Consider the following 23,623-nt stretch of genomic DNA (forward strand, 5'->3'; position numbering starts at 1 on the left):
TTGCTTCTCTAGTTGTTTTAATTGTGATGTTAGGGTGTCAATTTTAAGATCTTTCCTGCTTTCTCTTGTGGGCATTTAGTGCTATAAATTTCCCTCTACACACTGCTTTAAATGTGTCCCAGAGATTCTAGTATGTTGTATCTTTGTTCTCATTGGTTTCAAAGAACATCTTTATTTCTGCCTTCATTTAGTTATGTACCCAATAGTCATTCAGGAGCAGGTTGTTCAGTTTCCATGTAGTTGAGAAGTTTTGAGTAAATTTCTTAATCCTGAATTCTAGTTTGATTGCATTGTGGTCTGAGAGACAGTTTGTTATAATTTCTTTTCTTTTCCATTTGCTGAGGAGTGCTTAACTTCCAACTATGTGGTCAATTTTGGAATAAGTGTGATGTGGTGCTGAGAAGAATGTATATTCTGTTGATTTGGGGTGGAGAGTTCTGTAGATGTCTATTAGGTCCACTTGGTGCAGAGTGGAGTTCAATTCCTGGATAGCCTTGTTAACTTTCTGTCTCGTTGATCTGTCTAATGTTGACAGTGGAGTGTTAAAGTCTCCCATTATTATTGTGTAGGAGTCTAAGTCTCTTTGTAGGTCTCCAAGGACTTGTTTTATGCATCTGGGTGCTCCTGTACTGGGTGCATATATATTTAGGATAGTTCTTCTTGTTGAATTGATCCCTTTACCATTATGTAATGGCCTTGTCTCTTCTGATCTTTGTTGGTTTAAAGTCTGTTTTATCAGAGACTAGGATTGCAACCATTGCTTTTTTTTGTTTTCCATTTGCTTGGTAGATCTTCCTCCATCCCTTTATTTTGAGCCTATGTGTGTCTCTGCACGTGAGATGGGTCTCCTGAATACTCACATTGATGGGTCTTGACTCTTTATCCAATTTGCAAGTCTGTGTCTTTTAATTGGAGCATTTAGCCCATTTACATTTAAGTTAATCTTGTTATATGTGAATTTTATCCTGTCATTATGTTAGCTGGTTATTTTGCTCATTACTTGATGCAGTTCTTCCTAGCATCGATGGTCTTTACAATTCGGCATGTTTTTGCAGTGGCTGGTACCAGTTATTCCTTTCCATGTTTAGTGCTTCCTTCAGGAACTCTTGTAAGGCAGGCCTGGTGGTGACAAAATCTCTCAGCATTTGCTCGTCTGTAAAGGATTTTATTTCTCCTTCACTTATGAAGCTTAGTTTGGCTGGATATGAAATTCTGGGTTGAAAATTCTTTTCCTTAAGAATGTTGACTATTGGCCCCCACTCTCTTCTGACTTGTAGAGTTTCTGCTGGGACATCTGCTGTTAGTCTGATGGGCTTCCCTTTGTGGGTAAACTGACCTTTCTCTCTGGCTGCCCTTAACATTTTTTCCTTCAACTTTGGTGAATCTGACAATTACGTGTCTTGGAGTTGCTCTTGTCGAGGAGTATCTTTGTGGCATTCTCTGTATTTCCTGAATCTGAATGTTGGCCTGCCTTGCTAGGCTGGGGAAGTTCTCCCGCATAATATATCCTGAAAAGTGTTTCCCAACTTGGTTCCATTCTCCTCGTCACTTTCAGGTACACCAATCAGACATAGATTTGGTCTTTTCACATAGTCCCCTATTTCTTGGAGGCTTTGTTCGTTTCTTTTTACTTTTTTCTTTAAACTTCTCTTCTCGTTTCATTTCATTCATTTGATCTTCAATCACTGATACCCTTTCTTCCAGTTGATCAAATCGACTACTGAAGTTTGTGCATGCATCATGCAGTTCTCGTGCCATGGTTTTCAGCTCCATCAGGTCATTTAAGGACTTCTCTACACTGGTTATTCTAGTTAGCCATTTGTCTAATCATTTATCAAGGTTTTTAGCTTTTTTTGCGATAGGCTTGAATATTCTCCTTTAGCTCGGAAAAGTTGACTATTACCAATCATCTGAAGCCTTCTTCTCTCAACTTGTCAAAGTCATTCTCCGTCCAGCTTTGTTCCATTGCTGGTGAGGAGCTGTGTTCCTTTGGAGGAGAAGAGGCGCTCTAATTTTTAGAATTTTCGGTTTTGCTGCTCTGGTTTCTCCCCATCTTTGTGGTTTTATCTACCTTTGGTCTTTGATGATGGTGACGTACAGATGGGGTTTTGGTGTGGATGTCCTTTCTGTTTGTTAGTTTTCCTTCTAACAGTCAGGACCCTCAGCTGCAGGTCTGTTGGAGTTTGCTGGAGGTCCACTCCAGACCCTGTTTACCAGAGTATTACCAGAGGAGGCTGCAGAACAGCAAATATTGCAGAACAGCAAATGTTGCTGCCTGATTGTTCCTCTGGAAGCTTTGGCTCAGAGGGGCACCCGGCCGTGTGAGGTGTCAGTCTGCCCCTACTGGGAGGTGCCTCCCAGTTAGGCTACTTGGGGGTCAGGGACCCACTTGAGGAGACAGTCTGTCCACTCTCAGATCTCAAACTCTGTGCTGGGAGAACCACTGCTCTCTTCAAAGCTGTCAGATGGGGACGTTTAAGTCTGCAAAAGTTTCACTGCCTTTTGTTCAGCTATGCCCTGCCCCTAGAGGTGGAGTCTACATAGGCAGGCAGGCAGGCCTCCTTGAGCTGTGGTGGGCTCCACCCAGTTTGAGCTTCTCGGCTGCTTTGTTTACTTATCCAAGCCTCAGCAATGGTGGGCGCCCCTCCCCCAGCCTTGCTGCAGCCTTGCAGTTCGATCTCAGACTGCTGTGCTAGCAATGAGCAAGGCTCTGTGGGCGTGGGACCCTCCAAGCCAGGTGTAGGATATAATCTCCTGGTGTGCCATTTGCCAAGATCATTGGAAAAGGACAGTAGTAGGGTGAGAGTGACCCGATTTTCCAGGTGCCATCTGTCACACCTTCCCTTAGCTAGGAAAGGGAATTCCCCAACCCCTTGTACTTCCCTGCCTCACCCTGCTTCGGCTCACACTCGGTGGGCTGCATTCACTGTCCAATAAGCCCCAGTGAGATGAACCCGGTACCTCAGTTGGAAATGCAGAAATCACCCATCTTCTGCGTTGCTCACGCTGGGAGCTGTAGACTGGAGCTGTTCCTATTTGGCCATCTTGGAACTTCCCCCAAAACTCTTAATTCTAAACCCACATATCCCCCATAAAAACATGCTTTGCCTCCATACTTCCTCAGCTTAACATGGCTCTTCTTTTCCCCTCATGCTCTACACTTTACCCTCTAACGTGTTCAAAACACATCCAGAATTTATCCACTTTTCTCCATCTCTACTCCCTCATCCTAGTCCAAACCACTTTCATCTCTCACTTGGATTAATCTTAACAGAAACTCACTTGTTTCTCTGCTTCCTCTGGTTCTCGGCTGCCCTTTCCCCCTTCCCTTGCCCTAAGAGCCAGAGTAGTTTCTTAAAAATTCCAACCAGAGGCCGGGTGCGGTGGCTCATGTCTGTAATCCCAGCACTTTGGGAGGCCGAGGCGGGTGGATCACAAGGTCAAGAGATTGAGACCATCCTGGCTAACACAGTGAAACTCCGTCTCTACTAAAAATACAAAAAAATTAGCCAGGCGTGGTGGTGGGCGCCTGTAGTCCCAGCTACTCAGGAGGCAGAGGCAAGAGAATGGCGTGAACCCGGGAGGCGGAGCTTGCAGTGAGCCAAGATTGCGCCACTGCACTCCAGCCTGGGCGAGAGAGCGAGACTCCGTCTCAAAAAAAAAAAAAAAAAAAAAAAAAAAATCCAATCAGATCATGCTGCTTCCCTTTTTAAAATTTCATGAAGGTTCCCACTGCACCTTGAATAAAATCCAAACTCCTTACCCTGATCTACAAAGCCCTCTCCAACTGGACTCCCCACTGTTCCCCGCACTGCTCACCCTTATCTGCTCCAGCCACTCTGGTCATTCTCATGCCAAACTCCTTCCTGAGCTTGTTCCAGCCCTGGAACACCCTACCTAAAGATGACCTGGCTGCTTTCTTCCCCCATTTAGTTCTCGGCTCAGTGTCACCTCCCACCTTCTCAAAGACCTTTCCAGATCACCACAGCTAAGACAGCACCCCTTCCATTAAGTTTACCATTTCAGGCTGGGCGTGGTGGCTCACACCCGTAATCCCAGCACTTTGGGAAGCCGAGGCAGGCAGATCACTTGATGTCAGAAGTTCGAGGCCAGCCTGGCCAGCATGGTGAAACCCTGCCTCTACTAAAAATACAAAAAATTACCCAGGCGTGGTGTTGTGCCACCTGTAATACCAGCTACTCGGGAGGCTGAGGCAGGAGAATTGCTTGAATCCGGGAGGCAGAAATTACAGTGAGCCGAGATCACGCCACTGCACTCCAGCCTGGGCGACAGAGCGAGACTCTATCTCAAAAAAAAAAAAAAAAAAAGTTTACTTTCAGTTTTCCTTTCTTAACAGCCCTTATGGCCTGAAATTATCTTAGTTGTTTATTCACTCTGTGAGAACAGGTCCTTGTTTATCCTGTTAATCATCATATCCTCTATGATTAGAAAAGTGAGAGAAGGGCCTGACCTTAGTAAAGACTTGAATAAATATCAGTTAAATATTGAGTGAATTACACATTTCTGACTATTATACTCAAAGAATTTTCTTCCTGGAAAATTGATCTCAAAGGGAAAGCAAGGTGATTTTGATGTGTGTGTGTGATTTTCATGTGTGTGAATGAACAGATTTTCATTCTGTTTACATAAATGTTACAGAATCTTAGTGTTGACCCAGACCTAAGCTTTCAGAAACAATTTTAACAGGCAAGCTAACACACAGAGCTATTCTCTATATTGAATGTTACGACTGATCTTGACAATACACCGGATAGGAACTCCATTTCATTCCTGCATTTCTTAAAATGACTAACACACTTTAACAAGGTTTAGTTATGACAAATATATCCTTTCTCAACAGTGCTTAGAAGTTTATAAACATGCCAGGATCTTCTGACGAGAAATCAGTCAGTAAGGTTTCCTGGGACACAGTAGTAGCTCAATAAATATTTACTAAGTGAGTAATACTTTATTTTATTTTGAGACAGGGTCTTACTGTCACCCAGGCTGGAGTGTAGTGGCAATTATGGTTCACTACAGCCTTGGCCTCCTGGGCTCAAGCAATCCTCCCACTTTAGCCTCCCAAGTAGCTGGGATTACAGACAGGTGGCACAATGCCCCAGCTAATTTTTGTATGTTTTGTAGAGATGGGGTCTCACTTTGTTGCCCAGGCTGGTCTCGAACTCCTGGCCTCAAGTGATCCTCCCACCTCGGCCTCCCAAAGTGCTGGGATTACAGGCATGAGCCACCACACTCAGCCATGAATGATATTTTAATGTTTTCTAACTATGCAATGTTATTGAAGAAATACTCTTCTCTAGCTTCAAATAAGCTAGTATCTTTGAGGTATCAAAAAACAAAACCAATGCTCACAAGAAAACAAAAGAGGAAATGGAAGTTTTTATTAGTGAAATAAGTCAGTTTATTTTATTTCCAACAAGGCCTTTTTCTCCTATAATTAAGACAAACCATTTTACACTTTATAATAACATAACTTAGTTTTTAGTATTTTCAAAAGGGAAAGATTTTGGGTGGGGGGAATTTAGGAAATCAAATATTTTAGAAGGAGTAACTAGAGAAGTTACTTTTTCAATCTTAATATAGTAACAGGTTTGTCTACCATGTACATTACCCAGCATTTTTTCTTATAAGGAATCTATCAAGTACTAGCCAACAAATAATCTACATTTAGAAACTGAGGGTAGAAATGTCTATATTTAAATAGGAAACAAGCATCTAAAATACAAATCACATGTCTTTAACAAGGCAATTTACATAATTAGGTATAAGTTTTTAATTAACTTTATGTTCCTTAGGATCCTAGCAAACACTCAGTTGACTGTATCTCAAGCTCAAACTGCACTCACCTGGCCGTAAAGGTAAATATCACAATGGAATTGGGCCTGTTTGACTAGGGAAAAAGATCACTTCAATATTGCACATTTCCTTTTTTAAAAAACAGGGATTAAGTCAGGGCCATCTTGGTTCTGAATCTCTCCATTTTTGTTGGGAGAAGACTAACCATCTCTTTACTAAGTTCTAGCTCAACTTCTATTTCTTGGGCAGCCTCAGGATGCTTTTCACAGTAATCAACAATAAATTTGTAATGTTCCAATGATGTTGCCAAATTTTCCAACTCTTTCTTGGGATCTGCAGTAATGATTTTACCATAGAGACGGGCAACTCGAAACTTAGCTAACATGGCAGGGCGAAGAACATCTTCCCCTATATGCTCAGGGAATACTTTATTTGGGTCTCTCAGGGAGTCTAAGAAGAGCTGGTAGTACTTCAACGCTGACTTATTAAGATTATTTATTTTTTTTACAATGTGTGAATCGGGATCCCTTAGCCTGTCAGCAATGGCAACCTTCAAATCCATCATATCATAGTAAGCATGTGCAATTTCAAACTGGATCTGTCTGTTGACCAACAGGTAATACTGTGGATTCAGGTCTACAGTTAGGGGCTCTAGCATGGCTATTCTGCGTTTATGCATCTTGCACCGTCTCTCCATGTCAGTTTCAAAGAATGCAAGCACCTTAAACAGAGCACTGTGGTCTTGGACAACTTCAATATGGTCAGTGACATAACCATCAATCTGAAAGAACTCTTTTGCCTCAAAGACATAGTGCTGACCCAATAAGAAAAGTTCTCTGGCTTCTTCAAAATCTAAAGGTCTCAAGTAGCTCACTTTCTCTTCTACTGCAGAGATGGCATCACACAGCTCACCGGTTCCAAACTGCACAGCTTTTTTCCGAATGCTTTCCTCCTCATCTAGTTCTTTTTTCCTTAAAGCTCTAAGTTCAGACTGTTTATCAAGATCAAGCTCTCCTATGTTGTCCTGAAGAAAAATAAATAAATTATGGTTAAGTAGGACACTCACCTCCTGCTGTTAAATAACATTAAAGCAAACTTCAGAGTTTTTTTAGAAAAGTCTCTTACTTTCCAGCCTGGTTTAGAAGGGTATCATAGTCTTAAACACCTTTGAGAACTTCTTTCTTTCTTCCAATTATATTAAAAACTCAAGAAATGTGAAAAAAAAAAAAAGTATTTAAATAGACAAGCTGCTTACATATCATTTATTCTGAGGAACTGAAATTCATTTACAGTTACTCCTTCCAATAAGATAAATGCTACCTGTAGAAGTACTTTGAGAATTGTGAAACATTATATACATGTGATACATTACTCCCAGCACTTTGGAAGGCCAAGGCGGGCGGATCACAAGGTCAGGAGTTCAAGACCAGCCTGGCCAACACAGTGAAACCCTGTCTCTACTAAAAATACAAAAATTAACTAGGCATGGTGGCAGGGGCCTGTAATCCCAGTCACTTGGGAGACTGAGGCAGGAGAATCGCTTGAACCCAGGAGGCGGAGGTTGCAGTGAGTGGAGATCGTGCCACTGCACTCCAGCCTGGGTGACAGTGCAAGACTCCATCTCAAGAAACAAACAAACAAACAAACAGACTGTAATCTACATCACAAAAATACTTCACAAGGATGCCATTAAAATTAATGCTACCATGTTTATGCTATTAGTTATTTAGCGAAATATATCAAAGAGAAATGCTCTAGGTCTCTTAAAGACATCAAAATGAACAAAGTTAAATCTACCTTCCTAGTTAAAGTTTTCTCCTCTACCTCTTGGGGGTGGGGAATAACTAAGAATAACTAAGGTAGTTAAGAAATAAGAGTAAGCTCTTCTTGGCCAATAAAATTAAATAACAGATCCCAAGTCCTTTTCTTCTTTTCTTTTCTTTCTTTTTTTTTTTTTTGAGACGTAGTCTCGCTCTGTCGCCCAGGCTGGAGTGCAGTGGCCGGATCTCAGCTCACTGCAAGCTCCGCCTCCCGGGTTTATGCCATTCTCCTGCCTCAGCCTCCCGAGTAGCTGGGACTACAGGCGCCGCCACCTCGCCCGGCTAGTTTTTTGTACTTTTTAGTAGAGACGGGGTTTCACCGTGTTAGCCAGGATGGTCTTGATCTCCTGACCTAGTGATCTGCCCGTCTCGGTCTCCCAAAGTGCTGGGATTATAGGCTTGAGCCACCGCGCCTGGCCCCTTTTCTTCTTTTCACTTGACACTGTCTCACTAGTGATCTCTCCACAAACCCTTCAAGGTTTCCAAATGCTCAGAAGATGAAGACAACAATGCTTCAAAGCCTTGATTGCTCCAGCCCCTTTCTAACTCTAACTTTACGTTATATCACACTCCCTCTCCCTCAGCTCCAACCTCACAGCCTTTGCTCCATCCCTTCTGATATCATCCTCCCTTACGCCACAGAACTTCTAAACATGCTGCTTCAGCTCCTTGGCATGGTGTGCCTTCTTTTCTTCAGGCTAGGTAACTCCTACTTACTCATCCCCAGAGCTTGCTTGTTATTTCCTCCTATTGTGCCTTCTCATATCATGTGTCTCTCCTTTGTGGAACTTAGCAAAATTGTACTTTTACATGAAGTCAAAGGCTAGGTTCATTTTTGTCCATCATAGTATCCTTGGCCAATGACTAGCACAGGTTTGGCATAAATACTTAATTGAATAAATATGTGTATGTCTTAAAGCTTGAGCTGGGCTGGGCGCGGTGGGTCACGCCTGTAATCCCAGCACTTTGAGAGGCCGAGGTGGGCGGATCACAAGGTCAGGAGATCGAGACCATCCTGGCTAACACGGTGAAACCCCATCTCTACTAAAAATACAAAAAAGATTAGCCGGGTGTGGTGGCGGGAGCCTGTAGTCCCAGCTAATCGGGAGGTTGAGGCAGAAGAATGGTGTGAACCTGGGAGGCGGAGTTTGCAGTGAGCCGAGATCGCGCCACTGCGCTGCACTCCAGCCTGGGTGACAGAGTGAGACTCCGTCTAAAAAAAAAAAAAAAAGCTTGAACTGAAGAAGGTCTTTCAGATAAATACACAGATGATACAGGATGAAGTTACGGTTAAAAAAGAAAGTCAGGGCCGGGCGCGGTGGCTCAAGCCTGTAATCCCAGCACTTTGGGAGGCCGAGGCGGGCGGATCACGAGGTCAGGAGATCGAGACCATCCTGGCTGACACGGTGAAACCCCGTCTCTACTAAAAAATACAAAAAACTAGCCGGGCGAGGTGGCGGGCGCCTGTAGTCCCAGCTACTGGGGAGGCTGAGGCAGGAGAATTGCGTGAACCCGGGAGGCGGAGCCTGCAGTGAGCTGAGATCCGGCCACTGCACTCCAGCCTGGGCGGCAGAGCGAGACTCCGTCTCAAAAAAAAAAAAAAAAAAAAAAAAGAAAGTCAGGGCCGAGCGCAGTGGCTCACACCTGTAATCCTAGCACTTTGGGAGGCTGACATGGGTGGATTGCTTGAGCTCAAGAGTTCAAGACCAGCCTGGGCAACATGGTAAAACATCGTCCTAACAAAAATACAAAGAATTAGCCGGGCACAGTGGCACACACCTGTGGTCCCAGTTACGTGGCAGGCTGATGTGGGAGGACCGCTTGAGCTGGGGAGGTGGAGGATGTAGTGAGTGGAGATCATGCCACTGCACACCAGCCTGGGTGACAGAAACCCCATCTCAAAAAACAAAATTGGGTTTAAGGAAAATCTGAGTAATTTAGTAGCATGGCAAATATGTGAGTTTAAACTAACCAAGTGATGAAGTTCTAAGTTCCCAGACTAGAAACATCAACTGAATGAAAGGTAAGGGTCAAATCATAGTGCATTATGCTTGACACAATTACTTCAAACATAGATCATAAGTCTCTAAATCTTGTATACTTCCTTCCTTCCTGGGCTGCTTGTTTATCTACATGTTCTCTCTAGGATGCTTTCTTAAATTAGCCTACTGTTTTGCTCCAATAGCCCCTGCAACCCTCCTTTTCCAGCTTTCCTTACCTGACCAGAAGAAACTTGACAGCTCTTCCTGGCTCCAAATTCTCTAGACATAAAGCCCATAGTTCTTCTCCCTACTTCCTGTCTTTCCTTAATATGCCTCCTCTTTACCCTCTAACCTCTAAAATGATCTTTATCTCTTCAAGATCTATGCTTCTGATGTGTTGAGGTTTGTTTAGTTTTCTTTCGTTTAGTAGTTTCACAAGGTTCTACATTATTTACCACTGATACAGTATGGATTTGTGTCCCCGGCCAAATCTCACGTCAGACTGGAGGAGGGACCTGGTGGGAAGTGACTGGATCATTGGGGGCAGATTTCCTGCTTGCTGTTCTTGTGGTAGTGAGTGAGCTCTCTCACGAGATCTGATGGTTTTGAAGTGTGTAGCATATCCCCCTTTGCTCTCTCTCTCTCCTGCTCTGCCACGGTAAGACACGCTTGCTTCCCTTTCACCTTCTGCCATGACTCTAAGTTTCCTGAGGCCTCCTGTTAAGCCTGCTTAAGTCATGCTTCCTGTTAAGCCTGAGGAACTGTAAGTCAATTAACCTCTTTTCTTCATAAATTACCCAGTCTCAGGTGGTTCTTTTTCTGTTGTTTTTTTGAGACAGGGTCTCACTCTGTTACCCAGGCTGGAGCACAGTGGTGCAATGTTGGCTCACTGCAACCTCTGCCTCCTGCGCTCAAGTGATTCTCCTGCCTCAGCCTCCCCAGTAGCTGGGACTACAGGTGCACACCACCATGCTTGGCTAATTTTTTGTATTTTTGGTAGAGACAGGGTTTCAACATGTTGTCCAGGCTGGTCTCAAACTCATGGGCTCAAGTGATCCACCCACCTTGGCCTCCCAAAGTGCTGGGATTATAGGCATGAGGCGCTGCACCTAGCCTCAAGTAATTCTTTATAGCAGTGTGAGAATGGACTAATACAACCACTAAAGATTATTATACTTTTATCAAGCAGAGTCCCATGTAAAAAAAAAAAAAAATTATCATACTTTAATACACACATATAAAAAAACAAAAGCACAATGACTCCCCCAGGAAAGCTTCTATGTATCTACAATTAGTATATTGCATCTAAATGATTAATTTTATTATCCTCCCTAGTGCTTAGAAACTAGGATTGGGTATAAATTAATAATGATGATGGTAGTTAACATTTATTAAGGACTTAGTATGTCTCAGGCACTTTTCTGAGGCCTTAATATATACTGATTTAACTCTCATAACAACAGTATTAAGTACTATTATCTCCAACTTATTTGTGAGGAAATACAGGCAAAAATATATTAAGTAAATTGCCACAAAGACATAGCTACGAAGCAGCAGAGCTGGAGTTCATACCTACCTAGTGTGTTTCCAGAGCCCATGCTCTTCACTGCCATCACTTCTGCTTCTATTTTTGAACTATTACATGAGCTATTTCTTAAAAGTCTACCCTTTTAGATTTTATCAAGTCCATGCTGTGTGTAAGATAACACTGAGAAGTATATAAAGATTAGTAAGGCCTTGGCCAGGTGTGGTGGCTCACACCTGTAATCCCAGCACTCTGGGAGGCCGAGATGGGTGGATCACTTGAGGTCACGAGTTCGAGACCAGCTTGGCGAGACTCCGTCTCTACTAAAAAGTCAAAAATTAGCCAGGTATGGTGGCAGGCACCTGTAATCCCAGCTACCCGGGAGGCTGAGGCAGGAGAATCCTTTGAACCCGGGACGCAGAGGTTGCAGCTGCGATCACACCACTGTACTCCAGCACTCCAGCCTGGGCAACACAGCAAAACTTCGTCTCAAAAAAAAAAAGATTAGTTAGGCCAGGCACAGTGGCTCACACCTGTAATCCCAGCACTTTGGGAGGCAAAGGCGGGAGGATCACTTGAACCCAAGAGTTCAAGACCAGCCTTGGCAACATAATGAGAGCCAGTATCTACAAAATAACTTAAAAATTAACTGGACATGGTGGCACATGCCTGTACTCCCAGGATGAGGTGGGATGATTGTGTGAGCTGGGGAGATCAAGGTTGCAGTGACCCATGACCATATCACCACACGCCAGCCTGGGCAACACAGCGAGAGCCTGTCTTTAAAAAAAAAAAAAAAAAAAAAAAGAATATGACATAGTTCCCAGCTCTCAAGAAGCTTATAGTCTAACCAAAGAGAAGTCTTCAAGGAAGACGTAGTATTTAAGATAGGCCTTGAATGATAAGTAAGATTTTATTTATTTATTTATTTATTTATTTGAGATGGAGTCTTGCTCTGTTGCCCAGGCTGGAATGCAGTGGTCCACTCTTGGCTCACTGCAGCCTCTGCCTCCTGGATTCAATCAATTTGATGAGTACGATTTAAAACCAAGAAAGAAATATTTATGAAAACATTCTACACGCCTTTCATATTAAACACAATGTGACCCCAATGAGCACAGTCCCCACTATGAGTTTTTACTTACAATGTCCTCATTTAAGAAAGAAAAAGGCAACTTCTGACTGTATTACCTGCATGGAGAGTTGGGCATTCTGCATGAGAGTCAAACAGTATTTGATCCAGCACCTTGCTATTTCCCCCTTTCTTTGATGATAAAGCTCTGGCACCTCTCCTTCAGCTTCAGGAGCTAAAATATACATGTGATTTGTTTAAATTAATGGTCACAACTGTAATTTTCACTGGGTACTGTAATTTTTTTATATCACTTTTTCCTGACTACAAAAGTAACAGATCTTTACTGAAGCAGGGGGCTCGGGGAAAAGGGAAGAAAGATCCACTCCAAATCCTACTATCCAGAAGCACTCACTATTATTTTTGCATATTTCTTTCTCATACCACAAACACTTTACTCATATCATTATCAACTCTTACCTTCATTTTTAAGTACACCATTATATACAATTAAATAGATATTCCATTATTTAGCCATTCTTCCAATTCTAACCTGGAATTTGTTGTTTCCATTTCTGTACTATCACAAAAACCTCTATGTCACACAACACATGGTTGTGGAGAACCTGGTGCTAAACTATTCAGATGACCTGCTTCTGGGTCAGAGTGTCATACACAGCAGGGCAGCTTTCTTGCTGCAATCTATTGAAAGTCAGCCCTCAACACAAAGGTTTAGAAAGTTTATACACACACACACTATTTTTACACTCGAAACATGAATATATTTGTGCAAAAATCTGCCTGGATTTTGGATTACTTCCTTAGGGCAGGTTCCTAGAAGTGGAATTTACTGAGTAGAAGAGTTTACACAATTTTAAGTAATTCACAACATATAGCCAAATTATTTTCAACAAATACGCCAACCAACAATATACGAGAATGCTCAATAAGAACATTTTGAAAACACTGGACACTGTCATTTTTTCAGCTATTTTGAAGAGTAAAAAAATAATATCTCATGGTATTATTTTAAATAAAGTATAGTATTAAATAATATCTCGGCAATTTAGTTTTTGTTCATTTTTTGAGACAAGTGCCTCTTAGACTTCAACTAATCTATAATTAATTCAATGTAGCTAATATATTAGGGGAGAAAGCAACTATTTACTTTGATAATGTGCATTCCTTTAACTCTTAAGAGTCTCTGCACTTTTCAGATCCACAATTAGAATGTCCATTTGTAAGGAAGACATGATGTTTCAAAATCTAAAACATCGTAAGAAGGTTGGAAACTGTTCAACTGTGAGTTATAGAATCAAACTATTTTTCAAAATAAACTATTTTTAAAGAAAATGATGAACTTACTACAAAACCTGTTAAATGGCTCAAAGATACATGTTAACTGTGATTTTCTAAGACAAAATGAAACATTATACTTAAAAAGATGGATATTTGGCTACATCGTTTATGCATGTAGTATTCCAACCAAAAATATATCATCTGAATGGTGGCATAAGGAAACATCACACAAACCCCAGTTGGCAGTAATTCTCTGAAATAACTGGCTTATATTCTTCAAAAATGTTAAGTGATGAAAGGGAAAGAAAGGCTGAGGAACAATTCTGGATGAAAAATGCCTAGAGATGTGACAACTGAATGCAATATGCAATCTTGAACTGTATAATCCAGTACTGGCAAACAAATGCTAGAAGGAATATTATGGCAACAACTGATGAAACAGAAATATGCAGTGTAGACAAAAGAATTGTATCAATGTTACTTTTGTTTTTTTAATTTCTTTTTTTTTTTTTGAGACGGAGTCTGGCTCTGTTGCCCAGGCTGGAGTGCAGTGGCTGGATCTCAGCTCACTGCAAGCCCCGCCTCCCGGGTTCACGCCATTCTCCTGCCTCAGCCTCCCGAGTAGCTGGGAGTACAGGCGCCCGCCACCTCGCCCGGCTAATTTTTTTTGTATTTTAGTAGAGACGGGGTTTCACCGTGTTAGCCAGGATGGTCTCGATCTCCTGACCTCGTGATCCGCCCGTCTCGGCCTCCCAAAGTGCTGGGATTACAGGCTTGAGCCACCGCGCCCGGCCTGTTTTTTTAATTTCTTTAAAAACATAAAGGTAGGGTCTCACTATGTTGATCAGGCTGGTCTTGAACTCCTGGCCCCTCCCATCTTGGCCTCCCAAAATCTAGCATTACAGGCGTGGGCCATCATGCCTAGCCAATGTTACATTTCTTGAATTTGATAAATGATCTATGATTATGTAAGAAGATATTCTTCTTAGGAAATATATATTGAAGTATGAAAGGGTAAAGGAGCCTAAAGTATGTAACCTCTCTAGTGGTTCAGAGAGAAAAATAAAATTTGATTCCAAGCAAAGAAAATACTAAAAATTGGTGCATTTAGGAGAAGGGCATATGATAGCTCTTCTGATCTTGCAACTTTTCAAAAGTTTAAAATAATTTCAAAATAAAATACTTTTTTAAAAGCTATGTAAAACATGCAAAGGTAAACTTACTGTCTTCTGTGGCTGAGATCTTTCCAGTTTGACCAAAAATGACATTAGCAGCTGATAAACAGTGCCTGGCCTCCATAAAGCATAGCTATTGGGGAAATAAACAACAGTGAATGTGACTATCATACAGCTTTATTTGCAACTGATACTTGCATAATTTCTTTTAATATGGGAAAAGGTATAAAATCAGATAAAAATACTACAAAGGAGGCCCTATAGAGTTGCAGATCATTCAGAAGGTATAAAAGATATATTATCATATTATCTGGTTAAAATGTAACCTCAATGGTTAAAATATTAATGCCCCCAAACTCTTAATAATAATCCACTTGGGCTGAAAGACAACTGCCAATTGAAAGTTAGCTCTCCTTATTTAATCAATAGATATACAGGAATGGCTGTCATCCTAGACTTAAACTGTCTCAAAAAGCCCTTTAGGTTCAGTCTAAATAGCCAAACTCCCACGCACAATAAATTCTTAGACTATTTACATTGTGTCAGGACTGAATTTTTTTTTTCCTTACGAGATAGGGGTCTCACTCTAGCCCAAGGCTGGAGTGCAGTGGCACAATCATAGTTCGCTGCAGCCTCGACCTCCTGGGCGTAAGGGATCCTCCCACCTTTAGCTTCCTGAGTAGCTGAACTATAGGCACATGCCACCAAGCCTAATTCTGGGGTTCCTCTATGTTGCCTAGACAAGTCTCCAACTCCTGGCCTCAAGCAATGCTCCCACCTTGGCCTCCCAGAGTGCTGGGGTTATAAATGTAAGCCACCTTGCCCAGTCTGAAGATTTAATTTTTATTAGGTTTATAGAGCCCTTTTACATCCTACTATACACAGGCAATTAGGATAAATTTGGATAAGGAGAGACTTCTGTGTTCTAAAATCTTTGAAATTTACATACAATAAGGCTTCCCACCAAATTTTGAAGTCAACAGATTTCTACAGATGAACTTTATGGAACTGCTTTACCAACACTCTTAAAGACTTCATAATTCAATTCTGGGCATGGCAAACTTCTCAAACAATTAGAGAAGATCTCCTTATTAATAGAAACATTTTGTATTTGTCATGTAAGTCAAAGGACCACCCAGCAGAAGTTCAAAGTTAAAGTCCAACTTTTAGTTGGAAGCCACCCTCATTAAATAGAATGTCTACTTAATTATAGTAATACCTGAAAGGCTTTAAATGGTTGGCTATAACTTTAAAATCGCAGCATTACATGTATCTTTCCATTATGGCAAATTCAGAAGCCATCTTGAGAATAGCTGGGCATGTCAAGTATTGGCCCAGCAACATCTATAGATAAAAATGTGTTAAATCTTAAAAGCCAAAAGAAAGTTAGAGTTTATATAATGAAACTTTAATTATCTCTCTATAATCCAATCCCTTAACCATTATCATCATTTCAGCTTTGTCCAGATTGGCTCCCTGTGAGCAATCGCTGCTAGAACAGTGAGTATCTTATGCCCTCTAGGTGGCTGGTAAATGTGGGACTTTAGCAGCTGCCAGGTAGGGATTCACCACGTAGCAAAACCTCATCATTGGAATCAGATGAAGATGACAATGATATAAATGACAATTGCATTTTTAAAAACATGGTTCAAATCCCTCTTTTTGCAATACGACTTAGTTGGTTTTAACAAAAACTTAAAAAAGATTTTGGCAAAAAATAAAAGTGCAGGGTGTGGGAAGTCTCATGAAAATTACTGCATGCTCCACATAAGTAATGCTTAACAACTTTAAATTTTAAATCACACTTTAATATCTAGATATCTTAGTACTGCCAATATCCATGGAGTTTTAAGTATTAAAGTCATAGTGAATACATAATTTTAAAGTTGCTAAACAGAATGAACAAGGGGCCTCCAACAGCTGTAAAAAAGATGTCACAAGCAGAGGCACTGGATAACACTTTGGATGAGGACAATGAAATGGATTCATGAGAATTAGTTAACTGAATGCTCTGATATATGCAGTAGCGTTACTTACACACTTGATCTTAGACCAAAGTCCTAGAAGCGATGCTGCAGTCACCACAGCCCTTTCTCTCCTGCTAATAGCTTTTCTGAATGAAATTCTGTGGGACAATACTTTAATCATAGGGCGCATTTACAGAATCAACGCTAACGAAATGCTCAAAAAGGATAAAGGCCCAAGAATAAGGCAGCAGGTTACCAGAGAGATGAAAGAAGGAACTCTGATAAGCAGAGAATTACCAAAATTTCAGAGAGGCTTGCGAATTAGAAATATAAATAAAAGTAATTTATATTGCCGAGATGTCTTATTAAGGATTAATAGGAAAATCTGGTTAGAAAAGGTAGTGTAAAATTATTTTAGCATTAAAAACTCTTAGGGATTAAAGGAATAAATGGGTCAATTAAGGGTACATCAACATGATGTGAGCAATGCTTTTTAAAATTTTTATGAGAAATTCTGATAAACAATTAAGAAGCTCAAAAACATTGTCCCTGTTTAACAATCCAAAAGAAGTATGTCATAAAGACCTAGAACTTTGGAACTCAGCAGACATATTTCCAACATTAAAAAATTATTACAGAGTTAATTCTGAAAAATAACTGAAATGCATCACATGCTTTTATCAAAGCCCACATTTAACAGTCAGCTTCCTCAGTCAAATTCTCAGTTATGAGATTACCATTACATAAAGATAAAGATATATCTACAAGATAAAATCTGCAATTTAAGGTAATACCTCACTAAAATGAGTTGAGATAGCGTGCCTATGTTAAAAAAAAGAATTGGTCTTAGGTAACATGTAAAACAATGATAAAACTTGGTATTTTAAAACTTAAAATAATTCATACAACAAAAAGCTACAAAATTTTAGTACACGGGCAAACTGAGCTGCATTTTCGGGTCCAGTTGCAAATCATAAAATACAAGCTACCTGTTTTTAAAAGATGGTATTTTCAAGGTACTACTGGTTCTATTTTTATACTCACTATTGGTACTCTGTTAGATAACTACTTCAAGATGCTTACCTTATTGATGTAAAACTGTGACAAGGTAGCAGCATTGATAGCCCACTCTATAGGATGGTAGGCATTATGCTCAAGCTGGCGTTTTAGTGTACTATGGCAATAGTGAGCAGCCTTCTCAAACATTTCCAGATGCTGGTAGACTTGAGCTAGGTAATATAGGTTATGAGTATAAACCTTTTCAAATCTGTAAAGAAAAAATAAACCAATATTTATGTAATGGTTTACTTTTTTTTTTCCTGAGACAGAGTCTCACTCTGTTGCCCAGGCTGGAATACAGTGTCGTGCTCTCGGCTCACTGCAACCTCCACCTCCTGGGTTCAAGCAATTCTCCTGCCTCAGCCTCTCGAGTAGCTGGAACTACAGACGCCTGCCACCGTGCCGGGCTAATTTTTGTATTTTTGGTTGAGATGGGGTTTCACCGTAATAGTCAGGCCAGTCTCGAACTCCTGACCTTGTGATCCACCCGCCTCAGCCTCCCAAAGTGCTGGGATTATAGGCGTGAGCCACTGTGTCCCGCCCATGGTTTATGTTTTATAAGTAAATTTCACACATATTTATTTTGATCCTCCCACCAACCCTTTGAGTTGGATTTGTTTATTGTATCTATTTGACAGATAAGGAAACTGAGTCTCAGGTTTGAACAAGGTCACATAACACGTAAGCGGTAAATGGAGGTTTTACTCATGTCAGAATCCCCATTCTGTAACCTTTATAAGTGCCTTTTTGAACAATCACTTATCTATGCTATGAGGAAATATTTGCAAGGGCTGATTTCTACACCTACTCACCTTTTTGATCTCTCTTGTTCAGTAAGTTTCTCTTCTTCAGGAAGAAAACGCTCAGTAGGATCAAGAGGAGGACACCCAACCTACAATTAAGAAAAACAAACGCTCTTTAAAGTTTTAAACTGTAAACACCAAGTGCCCTCTTCTGGAAGACCTGGAGAAATCAACTTTTGCAAGCCAAATACATTTCATTTTTTCCTAGTTCATTTTTATGTTACTCAAGAAGTAATTTTCCATTTTTTTAATTTGTATTTATTTATTCAGACACAGTTTCTGTCACCAGGCTGGATTGGAGTGGCACAATCTTGGCTCACTGTAACCTCCGTCTCCCGATCCTCCCACCTCAAGCAATCCTCCTACCTCAGCCTCCCGAGTAGCTGGAACTACAGGTGTGCAACACCAGGCCTGGCTAATTTTTGTATTTTTTTGTAGACATAGGGTTTCACTATGTTGCCCAGACTGGTCTTGAACTCCTAGGCTCAAGCAATCCACCTGCCTTGGCCTCCCAAAGTGCTAGGATTATAGGCGTGAGCCACTGCACCCGGCTCAACAAGTAATTTTCTTAACCATAAAATCTGAGTCAAACAAATAAAAGATACCCTGTAAGTTCACATTTGACAAAATTTTACTGTTGTTGCAGTTAAACTGCAAATATGCAAAAAATTCACCAATTTGCTTTTAGATATATATAATTCTTTAAGTATTTTGTTTTTTCTTTTTTTAAGTTCTTATTTATTTATTTAGAGATGGGGGTCTTGCTCTGTTGCCCAGACTGGTCTTGAACTCCTAGCCTCCAGTGATCCTCCTGCCTCAGCCTCCCAAAGTACTGAAACTACAGGCATAAGCCACTGTGCCCAACCTCTTTAAGTTTTTTTTTTTTTTTTGGAGATGGAGTCTCGCTCTTTCACCAGGCTGGAGGACAGTGGTGCCATCCCGGCTCACTACAACCTCCGCCTCCCAGGTTCAAGTGATTCTCCTGCCTTAACCTCCTGAGTAGCTGGGATTTCAGACATGTGCCACCACCCCCCACTAATTTTTGTATTTTTAGTAGAGACGGGGTTTCTCCATGTTGGCCAGGATGGTCTTGATCTCTTGATCTGCCTGCCTTGGCCTCCCAAAGTGCTGGGATTACAGGTGTGAGCCACCGTGCCTGACCCCTCTTTAAGTATGTCAAATTGCAATTTTGTCTGGTAAAAGAGCTCTGTTAAAAACTTGCATAAGCAAAACAAATAAGAAAAATGTATATATTTCTACAGTAGTAGTATTCTAAACTGGCCACTAATAAAAATCAAATGAGAGATTTTAATATTTATTCTGATATTTTTTTCTCAAGAAAATAAGAAAAGTATATTACCCCCTTTCAATACAGGGACATTAAAACCAGATTCTATTATTTATTGCCTTGGGCAAGTCACTTGATCTCTTGTGTTTCTATTTTTTCGTCTATAAAATAAGAGTAATAACAGCATCTATCTCATGAGGATTAAGTGAGTTAATATTTATAAATCACTTACAACCCCCTCTTACGTTTTCCAAAAGAGCAGAACTACCTAACCTCTGCCTCATTCTACTTCTATGAGGATAGTCCCATCTAGAAGCATACTCTTGCTTTTAACTGAATTCATTAAACTCAAAAAGGAACAATGCTTCCCATAAAAATATGATTTTACATTCTGGATGTGAACACTAAAAGCATCACAACTTGGGCTCCCAGGATTTACAGAAAGTAAAAACAACTAAGACAGGAAGCAAGCCCAAGGCAAACACAATAGATAAGTAATTCTTCAGAGAACTCCTCAACAATGCCGAGGGCTGCTTACCAAGCATACCCCTGTCTAGATGAGGGGAATTAATCAATATATTATTTTATGTACATACTTCACTGTTATGGCTTTCACACTTCATAAGTAATATTAACAGTCAAATCAGTATCTTCTTTTAACTGAAATAGAGGTACAACTAAGCACAAGGAATTTCACTATATGTGTTATGTTTCCATATAAATACTATTTTTAATGAAATACTATTGATGCTTAGTAACTTTTTTTTTTTCTTTGAAAAGACGGGTTCTTGCTTTGTTGCTCATGTTGGTCTTGAACTCTTGGCATCAAGCAATCTTCCTACCTCAGCCTCCCAAAGTGCTGGGATTATAAGTGCAAGTCACCACACTCAGCTTTTACAGGGTCTCATTTGGTTGCCTGGGCTGGAGTGCAGTGGCAGAGGATCCTGGCTCACTGCAGCTTTGACCTCCTGGACTCAAGCCATCCTCCCACCTCAGCCCCCCAAGTAGCTGGGACCACAAGCACACATCACCACACCCAGCTAATTTTTGTTTAGTTTTTATAGAGACAAGAGTATCACTGTGTGGCCCAGGCTAATCTTGAACTTGTAGGTCAAGCAATCCACCCACCTCGGCCTCCCAAAGTGCTGGGATTAAAGGTGTGAGCCACGTGCCCGGCCTCAGCCTTTACATTTTAAATTAACAATTTCACGTACAAGACTGTGAGCCTAAAAGCAAGAAAGGGGAGACTAACATCTCTATTTGGCCTTGTGGCACTCTGCTCTTGTTAGTACTTCAGGAAGAAAGTTAAAATGCCAAGGTGCGAGGCTGGGCATGGTGGCTTATGCCTGTAATCTCAGCACTTTGGGAGACTGAGGTGGGCGGATCACTTGAGTCCAGGAGTTCAAGACCAGCCTGGCAACACAGTGAAACCTGGTCTCCAAAAAAATAAAAAATTAGCCGGGAATGGTGGCGGGCACCTATAATCCCAACTACTTGGGAGGCTGAGGCAGGAGAATTACTTGAACTCAGGAGGTGGAGGTTGTAGTGAGCCGAGATCACACCACTGCACTCCAGCCTGGGCAACCGAGCGAGACTCCGTATCAAAAAGAAAAAAATAAATAAATAAAGTCAGAATCTTACTCTGTCACCCCGGCTGGAGTACAGTGGTTCGATGATAGCTCACTGCAACCTCAAACTCCTGGGCTCAGGTGACCCTCCTGCCTCAATCTCCCAAGTAGTTAAAACTACAGGTGTGTGCTACCACATCTGGCAAATTTTTTATAGTGACAAGGCCTTGCTGTGCTGCCCAGGCTGGTCTCAAACTTCTGGGCTCAAGTGATCCTCCAGATTCAGCCTCCCAAAGTGCTGGGATTACAGGCATACCGAGCTTCTTATATTCTTTTGTAGTTAAGCATTCTGATGCCTGAATTTAGCAAACATAATTTTGTATGTTTAGTCTCTTTTATGTGATATCTAATGTTATTTCAAGTTTTTTAATGTTATAAAAGCACTTTATTAATGGATTTTTTTTTTTTTTTTTTTTTGAGACAGGGTCTCACTGTCGACCAGGCCGGAGTACAGTGGTGTGATCTTGGCTCACCGCAGCCTCTGCCTCTCAGGTTCAAGCGATTCTCCTGCCTCAGTCTCCGGAGTAGCTGGGACTATAGGAATGTGCCACCACGCCCGCTATTTTGTATTTTTAGTAGAGATGGGGTTTCACCATGTTGCCCAAGCTGGTCTTGAACTCCTGACCTCAAGTCATCCACTTGCCTCGGCCTCCCAAAATGCTGGGATTACAGGCATGAGCCACCATGCCCAGCCGTATTAATGGATTTTTTTTTTTTTTTTTTTGAGACAGAGTCTCGCTCTGCCGCCCAGGCTGGAGTGCAGTGGCGTGATCTTGGCTCACTGCAAGCTCCGCCTCCCGGGTTCACGCCATTCTCCTGCCTCAGCCTCCCGAGTAGCTGGGACTACAGGCGCCCGCCACCTCGCCTGGCTAGTTTTTTTGTATTTTTTAGTAGAGACGGGGTTTCACTGTGTCAGCCAGGATGGTCTCGATCTCCTGACCTCATGATCCGCCCGTCTCGGCCTCCCAAAGTGCTGGGATTACAGGCTTGAGCCACCGCGCCCGGCCTATTAATGGATTTTTAAAGCAGAGAGCTGTGACAAATAGTAATCCATAAGAAAATATTGTGCCTGATAATTTCCCTTTCATATTAAAACAAGTTTATTAAGGAAACAGATGGTAACACAGTGGCTTGTCACCTTTGCAGGCTGTGACCCTAAAGTGAGAGTCTTCAGTGTTGGCTCCCCAGAGCCCTAGAAGTTCTACAGCATCTCTTTTGTACTACTGCAGTGGGGAGGAGGAAGAATCTGTAGTAGATTGGGCTCTGGGTCCTTCTAACCTGCTTAACCAGAGTAACTCAATCAATTTTTATATGCTGCATTTTCAGAAGGGTTTCACGGGCTTAAAAAAAAAAAATCATTGAAAAACCATTGCCCTGAAGCAGTGGTTCTCAAAGTACAGTATAGTACTTAGACCAGCAGTATAAATATCACCCAGGCAGGACCTTGTTAAAAATGCAAATTCCGGCTGGGGCGGTGGCTCACGCCTGTAATCCCAGCACTTTGGGAGGCCGAGGTGGGCGGATCACAAGGTCAGGAAATCGCGACCATCCTGGCTAACAGGGTGAAAACCCGTCTCTACTAAAAATACAAAAAATTAGCGGGGCGTGGTGGCGGGCGCCTGTAGTCCCAGCTACTCAGGAGGCTGAGGCAGGAGAATGGCGTGAACCCGGGAGGCAGAGCTTGCAGTGAGCCGAGATCCTACCACTGCACTCCAGCCTGGGTGACAGAGCAAGACTCCATGTCAAAAAAAAAAAAAAAAAGCAAATTCCCCACCCCAGAACTATTAAATCAGAGCCTGGATGCCCAGTCTGCTCTGCTTTCACGAGCTCTCCAGATTTTGATGGGTGCTAACATTTGAGAACCATTGCTTCAAAGATTTCAGATGTTTTGTTAAAGTAGTTCTTGTTTCCTTCAAGTAATGCTATTTTCATGGAAAACCAAAATAAAATATTTAAATTATAAATACAAAAACATGCAAATAGTATTTTAGGATAACATTAGAATAATATTTCCTTTATAATGGTATTTAGACTAGGTTGCCATTATGTCCTATCCAAGAATTATTTTTTTAAAACCCTGAAGTCTTTAATATGCAATAATTTCAGCTATTAGGTGACTTCCCAGATAGCTCTATAGAGAAGTTCCTGGGCACAGTGAAGAGTCACACCAATATTACGAATGAGGGAT

General features: G+C 41.4%; 1 protein-coding gene across 1 annotated transcript in view; it reads right to left on the reverse strand.

The window, feature by feature from the left end:
* Positions 1-5,403: 5,403 nt before the first annotated feature.
* Positions 5,404-23,623, reverse strand: part of KIFBP (kinesin family binding protein) — a 31,989-nt gene continuing 13,769 nt past the window's right edge. Inside the window, 5 exon segments of the mRNA XM_050805233.1 lie at positions 5,404-6,841; positions 12,336-12,451; positions 14,739-14,823; positions 17,741-17,924; positions 18,529-18,608. Of these exon segments, the coding sequence (XP_050661190.1) occupies positions 5,966-6,841; positions 12,336-12,451; positions 14,739-14,823; positions 17,741-17,924; positions 18,529-18,608 (1,341 nt within the window). The 3' untranslated portion in view covers positions 5,404-5,965.

The sequence above is a fragment of the Macaca thibetana genome, chromosome 9 (assembly GCF_024542745.1).
Source record: "Macaca thibetana thibetana isolate TM-01 chromosome 9, ASM2454274v1, whole genome shotgun sequence".
Taxonomy (NCBI): domain Eukaryota; kingdom Metazoa; phylum Chordata; class Mammalia; order Primates; family Cercopithecidae; genus Macaca; species Macaca thibetana.